Here is a 15,408-nt window from a genome sequence, read left to right as displayed (position 1 = left end):
ATGGCATCACAGCTCACAGCAACCTCCAACTCCTGGGCTTAGGTGATTCTCTTGCCTCAGCCTCCTGAGTAGCTAGGACCACAGGCACCCGCCACAATGCCCAGCTATTTTTTGGTTGCAGCCATTGTTTGGCGGGCCCAGGCTGGATTTGAACCCGCCACCTTAGGTGTATGTGACTGGCGCCTTAGCCACTTGAGCCACAGGCGCTGAGCTAGGAATCTTAATTTTTAAAATAATTTTTATTTTTAAGTATTAGGGAGTACAAGTGCTATTGTTACATGGATGACCTGTATCATGCTGAAGTCAGGGCTTTTAGTGTGCCTTTCACCAGAATAGTGTATACCGTACCTGACAGGAAGTTTTTATCTCTCGTTCCTCTCCCACCCTCCTCCCTGCTTCGTTTCCAGGATCCTTTACACCACCATGTGACTGTGTGTACCCATCATTCAGCTTCCACTTACCAGTGGCAGCATGTAGTAGTTGTTTTTCCATTCCTGAGATACAGCACTTAAGATAATGTTCTCTGGTTCCATCCAAGTTGCTGCAAATGACACAATTCCATTCCTTTTCATGGCTGAGTAGTACTCCATGGTACATATATGTGTACATATATACCTGTGTACCCATACCACATTTTCTTATCCATTTATCAAATGAAGGGCAGTTTGGTTGATAAAGGAATCTTTTAGAGAGGCAATTTTTGATTCATTTAGTCTTTTAGAGGCTTCTTTTTGCCAATCAAAAATATATCCCCCTGGTTTTTTTTTGAGGGGGGGGAGACAGAGTCTCACTCTGTTTTCCTCGGTAGAGTGCCATGGCATCATAGCTTACAGCAACTTCAAACTCTTGAACTCAAGCAATCCCCTTGCCTCAGCCTACCAAGTAGCTGGGACCATAAGGCCACCACAGTGCCCAGTTTGTTTTAGAGACAGGGTCTTGCTCTTGCTCAGGCTGGTCTCAAACTCATGAGTTCAGGCTGTCCACCTGCCTTGGCCTCCCACAGTGCTAAGATTATAGGCGTGAGCCACTGCTCCCCACCTATCCCATTGTTTTGAGGCATTAGGGATCTCTTTTCTTTTTTTCCCATGTGCCTCATAGATGAGCATTTTTTTTTTTTTTTAGGTTAAAACTTCCCCATTGTGGCCACCAAAATTCTAAATTACTTTGGTAAGGTCTACCCATTTCTCTAGAAAAGGACAGTTTCCAACAGACCTGGTCTCCTTGGATTCGGAGGAACCCATTATTTCCCCTCTTCTCGTAACCTTACCTACTGGACATCTCCCTATATTTCTGTGGTCACTTTTCAACCCAGCCTGGGTAAAAGTGCTCAAATTGGGAAAACTTGACACAGATTGTGGATCTCGAATCCAAGAGGGACTTAATGGTGGTGACTTTGAAATGCTTAGCAATAAGCAGTGATGCAGGAACTCCATATAGCACCTATACTTGTTTATGCATTGCTCCCATAAGTTATTGAGGGGTTTCCTTTAGATCCTACTTCTAACACCAGCTCCGTTAAAAGAAAAATTTTACACAAATAAATTTAACTGAGTTTGTTTAGCAAAGAATGATTTATGGATAATGCAGCACTAACAAACAGAGAGGCTTCAGAGAGCTCCACTATGCAGTGTTGGCAGTGAATATTCATCCGCAGAAGCACAATACAGAAAAAGCTTCATTGATTACAGCTAGGTGTTTGCCTTATTTGGACATGGTATGATCATTTGGCTGCCTGTGATTGGCTGAAACTTGACTGTGATTGGCTGAGATCTAGCTAATTATTACCAAAAATATATATTCCTAAGTTGGGTTAGGTTTTGGTATGTTAGGTTACAGTTTGTTACGTGGGCACTCTCAGACAGCTTCAGGTCAAATTTAATTCAACACAGTGTAGTATTTTTCTTTTTTAATATGTAGTTAGATAAATAGGGATACATATCATCTATGAGCTATAATATAGTTTAATATTTTTTGTGTATACATATCTTTTATTTTCTACTACCTAAATAGTAAATAGCTTGAAATAGATATAGTTTTTTAAAAATGCTTTTTTTTCTATAGCTTTCCATCTTGTGTACAATAGTAAACTCATAGTAAGTGCTCTAGTAATACTCAGTGGTTTCAGTTGAATTTTTATCGGTTCATACTCAATTCTAGTCATATACTCATTAAGTCTGGAATTAGAAGGAATTAAGTACTGGAAAAGTTGCTAATTCAGATGTTCATGAAGTGACTTCATTTTTGGTATATAATTTTGTGATAATATTACATCTAAATGTGTATCTGTATTAAAAGCATAGAGTTACACACTGTATAGTGACATTTTGGTCAATGATGGACAATATCTATGAAAATAGTCCCATAAGTTTATAATATTGTAGTTTTACTGTACCTTTTCTATGTTTAGATACACAAATACCATGGTGATACAGTTGCTGTATGGCCAGTGTGTTCCACCTTTATTCTGCTGTACATTGGAAGAATAAGAGTTGTCTTGGGCCACACAGTAAAAACACAAACACCAACAAAAGCTGATTAGCAAAAAACAGCTGTGCATATTTCCTGTGATATCCGATACCACAGATAAGGTTGGACACCCCTGCTTACAGGTTTGTAGTCTAGGAGCAACAGGCTATAGAGTTTGCCTAGGCATATAGTAGGCTATACCATTTAGGTTAACATGCGTATGCGCTATGATGTTTGCATAATAGCAAAATAGCCTAATAACATTTTTCAGAGCGTATCCCCATCTTTAAGTGACCCACAACTATGTATTTGAAAGTAGGTGGAAATATATGAATTTCAAAGCAGAAAAGATAGATGATTTAAAAGTTTTTATTTTATTTTGAATTTACTGCTTAAGTATTATAGTTAAGCTTCTTGCTAATAATAGAAAACAAGATTTTTGGATGTTTATAATTTTAAACTATTTTTTTATCTTATTTTTCTTTTTTAAAGATAACTGTGACTTGGAAGCTGCATCCGAATTAGGAGAAGATTTATTAAAGCTTTATATGAAAACTTGTTGCCCAGACGTTGATATTTTTGTCGATGGAAAATGTTTTAAAGCTCACAGGTAAAGAGACATGTAATTGATTGGGTGTCCTAGTGTAATGCTGTGTAGAAGGGTGGCTGTCTTTTTTTAACACAGTGGTTTTCAAGCCCTGATTCACATAGGCCACAGAGGTTTCATGATTCCTGAAGGGGTCTCTGGCAGGGAAGAAGGTGGCCATCAGGCAAGGGTTTCCTGGCTGTAGGCTCACAGGCGCATACATGGGATCACCCAGACATTTGAGTGTTTCAGCCAGAGCAGCCCTCCTCTCATCTCTGCTTTGCATTGGGTATGAACCTAAGATTTCATTAGAAGAAAATGTTCTGCTGCCTAAAATAGGTCTGAAAGCCACTGTCACAGAAAATGTAGTTAAATGCAGTTTTTAATTTTATAGGCATTAAACTATTGAGAAGTATTATTTCTACATGAATAACATGTATTTTTCTCTGAATGCATTTTGGCTTAAAATCTGTGATTCGAAATAGATGATACTCATGAATAACATTGATTAGGTTGAATGTTGTCATGTACTTTTCAAAAACCATTGTTCTCCTTCAATATTGGATTGCTTAGACAGACTTTCAGATTTCAAATTAAAGCCTGCTGCCTGTTTTGGTCAGGCTCTTTGGATTGCACACAACTAAAATCTGCTTAAAATAAGAAAAAGAATTAATAAGAAATGTATATTATCTTTTGAAACTCAAGGGAATTACAGCAAGCTCTTGCTATGGACTGGAAACACAACCAGAAAACTGGCGAACCCAGATAATTCTTCCACCCTGTCTTCGAGTTTCAAATAGAATGTTGATAAGTTATTCTGGTATTCCTCAAGAGAAAGAACCAGATTATTTGCAGTGGCAAGAAGCTGTCTTCTAGGTTCAAGAGTGTATTTCCCTTAATGAAATTAGCAGTAGGTTTAAATGACAGGAATTCTTCAAGCCAAACAGTGGTGATATTTGTGCTCTCAGATAGCACGCAGGTTTTAAAATTTAATTGGCAGTAGGACATTGCCAAATCCTAGGATGGACAGTTTGAATCAGACCGTTTACTATTCAAAATTTGAAACTGTTCTCTCTGGGAACATATATTTTGTAACTATAAATATACACATTCCTAACTGTTACAAAATTTGTGTTAAGTATGGTAAAATTCAGGATGTAATACAGATTACCACATTTTCCACATCGTAGGTATATATTTCCTAAGTCATGGTATGTGTCTACCTGCCTTTCTCTTCCTTCTTTCCTTCCTTCCTTTTTTTTCTGTGCTTTCTTTCTCTCCTTTCTTCCTTCCATCTTTCCTTCCTTCTTTCTTTTTTTGGCTGAGTCAATTTTATTTTAAAAACTATTTTTTTTTTTTTTTAAATTCTGTGTCCAGGTTTTTCTTGAGACCATACCAAAGTTCTTCTCATAAAGCCCTAAAGCTATTGTTGTCACACAGGGGAGGCAGAACCCTGTGACATTTGCAACATGTTCTCAGACAGTGTCTGTATTTGACCTCTCCCTTTGCACTGCCTGACAGTGAGTGGACTAACAGGAATGTTTTAGGAGCTGGACGTAGAATATTAGGTTTGTATTCCAGGACAGCTCTTGCTCACATTTCTGGTTTATTTTGTTTCATAAAAATGAATTTATATTAACTGGACATGAGGATCTATTTCAAGTTTTAGGTTTTCTTACTTTGTTGGCCTTATATAAGTTGGAATAACAAATTCTAACCTATGTTACCTTTCCAGTCCAGAGATAAACATCCCTCTGTTTGGTACTTACTAATTTTATTATATGGTTCAAAGAATATTATGTCAGCAGTTAAAAAAACTTATATTTATGTGAAGCCCACATACTCATCTAAAGCCCAATACAGGAACATTCTAAGTTACTTCATGATTAGTGTCAACATTTCTTCTAGTAGATTTTTAAAATCCATTTGTAGTTTGGATGCTTCAGAGTTTTGTTCTTTTCCTTTTTTTGCGACAAAGTCTTACTACTCTGTCACCCTGGGTAGAGTGCTGTGGCATCATAGCTCACAGCAACCTCAAACTCTTGGGCTCCAGTGATCTTCTTGCCTCAGCCTCCCAAAAAGCTGGAACTATAGGCCTCCCCACCCCTCAACCACTGGCTAATTTTTCTATTTTTAGTAGAGATAGGGTCTCACTCTTGCTTAGGCTGGTCTTGAACTAAGCTCAAGTGATCCACCCTCCTCAGCCACCCAGAGTACTTGTATTACAGGAGTGGGCCACTGTGCCTGGCCTTATTTTTTTAAATTATATTGAAGAACACAAAGGACCAGGATTTATAATCAGAATTATATTCTGCTTAGGTCTCAATGTTTAAACCAGTTTAGCTTGCTAGTTCAGGATGTTCAGATGGATTTGGTATTCTATTGAGTTAATTTTTCTCTCTTGCTCAAGTCACTTCCTTAAAAACGTCCCTGATAAAAGTTCTTCCAAGATTATCTCTAATTATTCTGTCTATTCTTCTCCTGTAATCCTCTGCCTGGAGCACTTTCTATGCTGAAAGGGTAGTCTGATGCCCGTCTCTTGCTTGTGAGTCTCTCTTGTGGCATAGCTAAGCCAAAGAAATGATCTCAACAGAGTGGTTAAGAGTATATGGACTGTGAAGCCAGTCTGCCTAGGTTTTAATTCTAACTCCACCATCATTAGTTGTGTGAGTTTGGACAAGTCATTTAACATTCATTCTGTGCTTCAGCGTCTTCATCAAAGATGGGGTTTATGATAGTACCCATCTCAGGGTGATTCTGAGGATTAATTACAGCCATGTACCACCTAACCATGTTTTGGTCAATGACGGACTGTGTATAGGATGGTGATGATGTAAAATTATAATAGAGCTGAAAAATTCCTGTCACCTAGTGGCACTTATAACTGTCATAATGTCATAGCACAATCCATTATTACCTTTGCTATATTTAGACATGTTTAGATATGCAAAAACTAGTGTGTCACAGTTGCCACCACAATATTCAGTACAGTGATGTGCTGTATAGGTTTGTAGCCAAGAAGAAAGAGGCTGTACCGTGTAGCCTAGGTATACCATCTAAGGTTTGTGTAAGCATACTCTGTGATGTTTGCGTAAGATGGAATCATCTAACACACATTTCTCAGAATGTATCCCTGTTGGTAAGTGATGCATAACTATTACATTTAAACTATTTCTTTTTTTTTTTTTTTTTTTTTTTTTTAGACAGAGCCTCAAGCTGTCCCCCTGGGTAGAGTGTCGTGGCATTACAGCTCACAGCAACCTCCAACTCCTGGGCTCAAGCGAGTCTCCTGCCTCCGCCTCCCAAGTAGCTGGGACCACAGGCGCCCGCCACAACGCCCGGCTATTTTTTGGTTGCAGCCATCATTGTTGTTTGGCGGGTCCGGGCTGGGGATTCGAACCCGCCACCTTAGGCGTACGTGGCTGGTGCCTTAGCCGGTTGAGCTATAGGTGCCGAGCCCATTTAAACTATTTCAACCCAAACTTGTCACATATTAAGTATTGTAGGTTTTTGCTATTATCATCTAGCTTAGTACCTGGTACATATTAAGCTTTCAAAAGGTACTGTTAGGACCAGGCCCAGTGGCTCCTGCCTGTAATCCTAGTACTCTGGGAGGCCGATGCAGGTGGATTACCTGAGCTCAGGAGTTCAAGACCAGCTTTAGCAAAAGCAAGACCCCTGTTTTTAATAAAAATAGAAAAAAATTAGCCTGGTATGGCAGGTGCCTGTAGTCCCAGCTCCTCAGGAGTCTGAGGCAAAGGGACCGCTTGAGCCCAAGAGTTTGAGGTTGCTGTAAGCTTTGATGACATCATGGCACTCTACCCAGGGTGACAGAGTAAGACTCTGACCCCCAAACAAAACAAAACAAAGATACTGTTAGTTACTATAAGTATTTATATGATATCTATAAGAGAGGCACAAAGTTGCCCATTCTACCTTGTTTTTAGAGCAAGTTTCAGCAAACTATGTCCCAAATCTGTTAAGTAGCCTGTTTTTGTATGAGACAACAAGAAACAGAAGAAGAGTATGCAATAGAGACCACAAAGCCTAAAATATTTACTCTCTGACCCTTTGCAGAAAATGTTTTCTATTCCCGGTCTTAATAGGATTTACAGGAAGGAAGTTTAAATGAAATAATTATAAGACCATATAATAAGTATACATTACTATGTAGTAAAATGATTTAATATTAATTAGTTGTAAGTGATAGTCAACCCTGTCTACTTCAGAGGTTCAAAATAATGATAAATTAGGTGTGGGACTATTAGAGGGAAATGAGATGAAACTCCAGCCTTAGGAAAGGCTGATTTTATGAAAGTTATAGTGAATGGGTGTTGCAAAATTCCCAAGAGAAACCTAACTTTCTTTTTATAAAGTCATGTTTCCTAAAGTATTTGCTGGGTGGTGCCTGTGGCACAAAAGGGCAGGGTGCCGGTCCCATATGCTGGAGGTGGTGAGTTCAAACCCAGCCCCGGCCAAAAAAAAAAAAAAAAAAAGAAAAAGAAAGAAAAACATGTTTAAAATATTTGCTAAGAAGTAAAATGGAGGATAAGACAACTCCAGCAAATTTGAATTCATTTCTGTAGGTTTAGCCCTTATTCACTTGTGTAGAACTAATACTCTTGGCGTAAGAATACTTAAACAATTAGTCCTGGCAAAAATTCCTTCTCTAGAGCTTCTCTGGGTAATGCAGACCATTATTCTGCTCCTTGTAGCGAATCTAGTTCAGCTAACATTAGGAAGTACTGAATAGCAGTGTGCAAAAGCAGGAAGGGGGAAATTAGGGCATCTTGAGAGAGCCAGAAGCAGCACTGTCAGTTGAAATTAAATTTAATCAAAAGGAGAAAATAGTTTTTGGCATGTTGTAAAATAAAAAATTTGGCAAAGATTCTCAATACACCAGGCCATCTACAGCATTATTTTTTAGCCTGAGGCACTGGTCCTAATAAGAATGTTTACTGAATATCTGTTTTAAAATCAAGGTAATTGTTAAAGCCTCAGATGCTGTTAATCTTACTCAGATGGAAATGGTTAACATCCTGTGTTAAAGTCTTCCAAGAAGCAGACACGACTATAGAATTCGACTTGCAGGAAATGTATTAGGGTAAAGGCATGTGAGAGAACATGGAGGGGAAGGCAGAGAAGCCTGAGAGGGCTGTTAGACTGCAATGCTGATCTTCCTCTGGAGACAGAAAGGGAAAGGAGTTAGGCTGGGTAGAAACATCGTACTTGAACTACAGTGGAATCTAAGGGAAGTTTGATAAGACCGTTGGAAAGTTTCCAAGAGAAAGTCACCCATCAGAGAGCCTCCTGTCTCCTAGGGATAGACCTATTTTATGCCTTTGGGCTCAGTCACTGGCAAGGAATAGTGAGAAGGTGGCATTGGGACCAAGGTGGTATAGATTTCAGAGTGCTGCAGCTGGGGTGTAGGTTGGCTTGCAGTCAGGGTTGGGGGGTGCGTTCTTATGACTCCCACACATACATTTTATGATGTACTATGTATTTATATATTTTTGCTACTATGCATAGGCAGATCAAGTAAGTAGATGAAAGGATAGAATTCTAATAATATTCTTTATTAAGAATTGTTTTTTGGTTTGTTTTTTTTTTTTTTGAGACAGTCTTATTATGTTGCCCTTGGTAGAGTGCAGTGGCATCACAGCTCACAGCAACCTCAAATTCTTGAACTTAAGTGATTCTTTTGCCTCAGCCTCTTACCAAGTAGCTGGAACTACAGGCGCCCGCCACAACGCCCAGCTATTTTTTTATTGCAGTTGTCATTGTTTAGCTGGCCTAGGCCGGGTTCAAATCCTCCAGCCTTGGTGAATGAGGCCAGCACTGTAACCACTGTGCTATGGGTACCGAGCCTTCATTAAGAATTGTTTAATGAGCACTTACTATATGCCAGGTTCTAAGTTTGGTGAGGAGATTGAGATTCACAAAGAAATAAAGAATGAAATCCAGAAGATTAAATGGATTATATGAATTGAAATTCAACATAATCAATGTATTAGAAAAGATTGCCATGGAAAAAAGGCCTGGCAAGATAGCCAATAAACTGTAACAGTGGTTATTTCTATAGTGTGGAATTGAAGTAAACAAGGAAACAGTATGAGAACTTAAAATGTTTCCTTTATGCAAAGTAAATATAAGTTACATATTTTAATTGTCTCTTTCCCCTATTTATTAATTAATTCAGTCACTTATATCAATCAGTACAGACTCATGGCTCTTTGTGCTTTGGCTAATATTTAATACTAGCATGTAATTTGGCTCATTTTACACTTTGGCTTATTTATCTTTTTGCTGTTTGTCCCACTTTAGCCATGGGAGCTCTTTCAGAGGGTTCTTCTTTCCCTTTCACATTCTCCCAAAACTCTGTGAGTGTCTGTGTGTTGAGCATTTCCATTTTGCTACTTAAAGATGCTCTAGACTCATCTGTCCTAAAATCAACCCTTGTGCCTTTTATTCTAATGGTATTAGAAACTAAGCTGAAATTTATTTGGGATACTCACCTACGTATATATAAATATCTATAAATATTTCTATATGTAATCATCTTTCTTTCTTTTTTTTATTTTTTAGAGACAGAGTCTCACTTTATTGCCCTCAGTAGAATGCCGTGGCGTCCCAGCTCACAGCGACACCGGCTGTTTTGTTGTTGTTGTTGTTGCAGTTTGACGGGGCCGGGTTCAAACCTGCCACCCTTGGTATATGGGGCCGGCGCCCTACCCACTGAGCCACAGGCACCATCCTGTTTTCATCCTTATTAAGCGGAACATGAATTCATGCTGATATCTTCAACACTAATATATTATCTATCCTAGTTTTACCTCCTTGTTTATCTGTAATTGCCCACTGTAGTGTTGGGAAACATGGCTTTCACCATGTCCCGTCTCTAGAGCTTAATTGTTCAATTCATAAATAGTACTTTCAGAATTGTTACTCTGTACCCCTGTAGGAAACAGCTTTACCAGGTAGAGTATGATGCTTATGTCTGTACTCTTACAGTCTCTACTCATTTCCAAAGTTATTTAAGTTAGCACCTTTTTCTCTCACCCTTTTCAGTGAGATTATTTTGTATATATAAAATACAATTAAGTTCTTTTGTCACAGTCTGCATTCTGTCTTGCCATGTACTTCCTTAATTCCATCCTGTGATCACCTGACTGCCTCAGGGTTTTTGTTTTAATTTGCTTACATTAATGTTCACTTTTCCTATCCAGTTCTATGGGTTTTGATGAATGCATGTTGTTCTGTATCTGCCATTATAGTTGAAGAGTTTCAACAACGGATCTCCTGTGCTTGATCTGTTCGACTTTCCTCCCTACCCAACCCCGTGGCAGTCTTTTTACTGTCTCCAGGGTTTTGCCTTTTCTAGAACATCATATCATAAATGGAATCAAATAATATGTAGCCTTTTCAGGCCGATTTCTTTTTTCTTTTTTGAGACAGAGTCTCAGTATGTTGCCCTCGGTAGAGTGCTATGGGAGGCACTTTGGGAGGCCAAGGCAGGTGAAGTACTTGAGCTCAGGAGTTTGAGACCAGCCTGAACAAGAGCGAGAACCTGTCTCTACTAAAAATAGAAAAATTAGCCAGGTGTTCCAGCTACTTGGAAGACTGAGGCAAGAGGATTTCTTGAGCCTAGGAATTTGAGGTTGCTGTGAGCTATGGTGCTACGGCACTCAACCCCAGGTGACAGAGTGAGACTCTTCCTCAAAAAAATTTGAAAAAGAAATATTCATTTGTGTTTTTGTGTGGCTTGATAACTAATTCTTTTTATTCCCCAGTATGTGAATGTACCATAGTTTGTTTATTTACTTTTTTTCTTTTTTTGAGACAGAGTCTTACTCTGTCGCCTGGGTAGAACGTCAGGGTGTCATAGCTCACAGCAACCTCAAACTCTTGGGTTCAAGCAATCTTCTTCCCTCAGCCCCCTAGAGTGCAAGGATTATAGGTATCTATTCACCTTTGAAGAACATTATGGTTCATTATGCTTGCCTCTAGTTTTGATGATTATTGATAAAGCTGTTATAAACATTCATTTGTGAGTGTTTTTGTTTGTTTGTTTGTTTTTAAGACAGAGTCTTAGTGTGTTGCCTGGGTAGAGTGCCATGGAGGTAGCATGCATCTGTAGTCCCAGATGCTCAAAAGACTGAGGTGGGAGGACCAGTTGAGGCCAGAAATTTGAGGCCACAGGGCACTATGATATTAGCCTGGGCAGTACAGTGAAACCTCATCTCTAAAAAAAGAATGGAAAAAATTAGCTTGGTGTGGTGGGATGTGCCTGTAGTCCCACCTATTCAGGTGGCTGAGGCAGGAGGATGGCTTGAGCCCAGGAGTTCAAGTCAACAGTGAGCTATGATTGCACCACTGCACTCCAGCCTGGGCAACAGAGTGAAACCCCATCTCTAAAATTAGTAATTCATTTTAAAAACTTAACCTTAGCTTACTGGAACTTTTTTACTTCATAAACTTTTTACTCTTTAAAACTTTCGACTCGCTTTTTTTTTTGAGGCAGAGTCTCAAGCTATTGCCCTGGGTAGAGTACCATGGCGTCATAGCTTACAGCAACCTCCAACTCTTGGGTTCAAGAGATCTTGTCTCAGTTTTTCTTTTTTCTATTTTTGGTAGAGACAGGATCTCACTTTTGCTCAGGCTGGTCTTGAACTTGTGAGTTCAAGTAACCCACCCACCTCTGCCTCCCAGAGTGCTAGGATTATAGGCATGAGTCACCACATGTGGCCTGACTCTTGTAATAACACTTGCTTAAAACACAAACACATTATATCGCTGTATAAAAATATCTTCTTTATATCTTTATAAGCTTTTTTTCCATTTTTAATTTTATTTTCTTTTAAAATATTTTTGATAAAAACTAAGACATAAACACACACATTAGCCTAGGCCTGCCCAGGGTCAGGGTCATCAGTGTCTTCTGCCTCTGCCTCTTGTCCCACTTGGAAGGTCTTCTGGGGCAATGACACATGGAACTATCATCAGCTATGATAACAATTCCTTCTTCCAGAATACCTCCTGAAGGACCTGCCTGAGACTGTCCTACAGTTAATTTTTCGTTATAGATACAAATGAAAGGAGTGCACTCTAAATACTAATATAAAATATAGTATAATAAATACATAAACCAGTAACATAGTCATTCCTTATAGTTACCAAGTATTACGTACTGTACGTAATTGTAGGTGATAAACTGTCAGATAGTGGCAGCATAGTAGCATCTGTTTACATCAGATCACCACAAAAATGGGAGTAATGCTTTATGGGAGTAATGCTTTATATTACAACCTTGCATCAGCTGTGATGTCACTAGATGATAACAGTTTTCCAGCTCCATTATAATCTTATGGAATCACTCTTATACGTGAGGTCTATTGGTGACTAAAATCATTGTCTTAAGTTGTATCACTATAAATTTTAGAAACACTTTACCAGTATTTACAAAATATCTTTCTGAGATTTTGACTGAAATTGCCTAAATTTCTGAAATCATAAATTGACGTCAAATTTTGTCAAATGCTTTGCTGCATCTATTTTGATCTCATAATTATTCTTTTTCGTTTTGCTAATGTGCTAAATTATATTGCCTATTTTTGGAGTGGAAAAATAATTTTGCATCCTTGGAATAATTTCATTTTGGTTGTGATGTTTTATTCATTCTATTTATTGCTAGATGCAGTTTGCTAATATTTTGTTTAGGATTTTTACATCTGTATTCATGAGAGAGATTAGCCTGTAATTTTCCCTTTTTGTAAGGTCCTTGTCAGGTTTAGGCCTCAAGGTTATGACAACTTTATAAAATGAGTTGCCAAAGTACTTCTTTTATATTCTTTAATTTGGATAAGATTGATTTTTATCTTACTTATATCTTCCTAACTGTTTATTAAAATTCACTGGGAAGTCATCTTAGCCTATTCTTTTCTATATTAAGTATGTTTTGCTTTCATTCTTTTTTAATAATTAAGTTTATTAAATTAGAATGCATTAAATCAAATGCATACAGTGAAAAGCCAAGTTCAAGGAGTTTTTGACTAACGTATAACGTAACCTGTTAACTCCCACGACAATCAAAATAGCATAGTTTTTATCAACCAAAAAGTTCCCTTGTGCCCATTTTGTCATTGCTTCTCACTCCAGTCCCAACTTCCCCACCCCACCCTCTGCAAAGCCCCAGGCAACAACGGAGTTTCATACGCTTATTTGCCACCTGTATATCTTTGGTTGGTTTTCTGTTAATGTCTTTTGCTCATTTCTAAATTGGATTGTTTATTTGCTTATGTTCTCTGAATTGTAGGTCATTTTACCTATCCTAGAATTTCATATAACTGGATTCAGGCCTACTGTTGTGTCTGGCCTGTTTTGTTTAGTGTAGTGTTTTTAGCTTTGTCCTTGAGTATGTGTGTATTGGATTCATTCAGTTTTTACTTCATAGTATTGCATTATACGGATATACCACAATTATTTCTCCACTGTCCTGTTGGTGGGCATATTGGTTGTTCCAGTTGTTCAGATATTACTGATAAAGCTCATATGAAAACTGTGGACTTGCCTTTGCACATATATTTGAATTTGTTTGGGGTAAATACTTAGGAGATGAATTGCTGCATCATGTGATAAATTGCTGTTAACTCTTTATGAAATTGGTGAACATTTCTCCAAATAGGTTGTGCCATTTTACACTCCCAATCTGCCTAAATTAAAGAGTTTCATTTGTTTTACATTTTTACCACCATTTGACATTGTTGGTCTTTTTAATTTTTGACACTATAATAGGTGCCCAGGAGTATCTATCATATATGTGTATATATATATATCTTTTTAGACAGAGTCTCACTTTGTCACCCTTGATAGAGTGCTGTGACATCATAGCTCACAGCAACCTCAAACTCTTGGGCTCAAGAGATTCTCTTGCCTCAGCCTCTTGAGTAGCTGGGATCATAGGCACCAGCCACAACACCTGGTTATTTTTAGAAACAGGGTCTTGCTCTTACTCAGGCTGGTCTGGAACTCCTGAGCCCAGACAATCCACCCACCTTGGCCTCTCAGAGGGCTAGGATTACAGGAATGGGCCACTGCGCCTGGCCTATCACATTTTGACTTTAATTTGCATTCCCTTGATCACCAGTGATGTTTTTTTTTTTTTTTTTGAGACAGAGCCTCAAGCTGTCCCCCTGGGTAGAGTGCCGTGGCATTACAGCTCACAGCAACCTCCAACTCCTGGGCTCAAGCGAGTCTCCTGCCTCCGCCTCCCAAGTAGCTGGGACCACAGGCGCCCGCCACAACGCCCGGCTATTTTTTGGTTGCAGCCGTCATTGTTGTTTGGCGGGTCCGGGCTGGGGATTCGAACCCGCCACCTTAGGTGTACGTGGCTGGCGCCTTAGCCGGTTGAGCTATAGGCGCCGAGCCACCAGTGATGTTGAGTATCTTCTTATATACTTATTGGCCATTTGTATATCTTGAAATATTTCTATTCAAATCTTTTGCTCATTTTTAAAAATAGCAGACTTAGATTATTTAGGCATAAATCTTAATGTAAGTAAACTATTCCTTTTTTTGCCTTTGAAAAGGAATTGTATACTATAACTTTTGCCAGACCTAATCTAGTACTGAAAACATAAGTGGAATTTTCTTCTTATTTTTTCACTACATATATATTTTGCCCATCTGTCCCAGCTGCTTTCCGCAGGTGCCTTGGTCTGAGGCAGCCTAGTAAGCCGTTGTCAGAAATGTCTTTCTTCCCTCTGTCGTCCTGCACTCTTCCATCCCATCCTCCGCTGGAATTGTTCGCTCTGTGTCTTTCATTTTCTGCTGTGTTCCCAGCACCTAGCACAGAAGAGAAGTCAGTGGATATTTGTTGAATTAAAGACAAATGAATTCATGGCTCATTTGAGAAGACAGAGTGGAAATTCAAAAGAAAATATTCTTCCTTTCATTTTTTTCAAACTTAAAATATAACCTTTCTTGAATATAAGTTAGGGTAACTTTTGAATTAGAACTCAGGACCTTTATAATTGTAGTCTCTGTCTTTAAAAATATTTTTTAATTGTATTTATTTATTTATTTTAGAGAAGATATTGCTCTGTTCCCTGGGCTAGAGAGTGCAGTGGTGTCTTCACAGCTTCCTGCAACCTTGAACTCCGAGGCTCAAGTACTTTTACTGCCTCAGTCTCCTGAGCAGCCAGGACCACAGGGATGGGCCACCACACCCAGCTACTTTTGTCTATTTTTAGTAGAGATGAGTCTCAGGTCTCACTTTTGCTCAGGCTGGTCCCCAACTGGCATCAAGCAATCCTCCCAGCTTGAGTTGCCAAAGTGCTGGAATTATAGGCATGAGCCAC

General features: G+C 38.7%; 1 protein-coding gene across 1 annotated transcript in view; it reads left to right on the top strand.

Moving 5' to 3' along the window:
• Positions 1-15,408, top strand: part of BTBD8 (BTB domain containing 8) — a 78,741-nt gene that overhangs the window by 37,018 nt on the left and 26,315 nt on the right. Inside the window, exon 4 of the mRNA XM_012801621.2 lies at positions 2,959-3,076. Within this exon, the coding sequence (XP_012657075.2) occupies positions 2,959-3,076 (118 nt within the window). The remainder of the gene's footprint in view (positions 1-2,958; positions 3,077-15,408) is intronic.

The sequence above is a fragment of the Otolemur garnettii genome, unplaced genomic scaffold, assembly GCF_000181295.1.
Source record: "Otolemur garnettii isolate 467f Iridium unplaced genomic scaffold, OtoGar3 scaffold00010, whole genome shotgun sequence".
In the NCBI taxonomy this organism is placed as follows: Eukaryota; Metazoa; Chordata; class Mammalia; order Primates; family Galagidae; genus Otolemur; species Otolemur garnettii.
The sequence above is the reverse complement of the archived record's forward strand: the minus strand, read 5'-3'. Positions and strand labels throughout refer to the sequence as shown.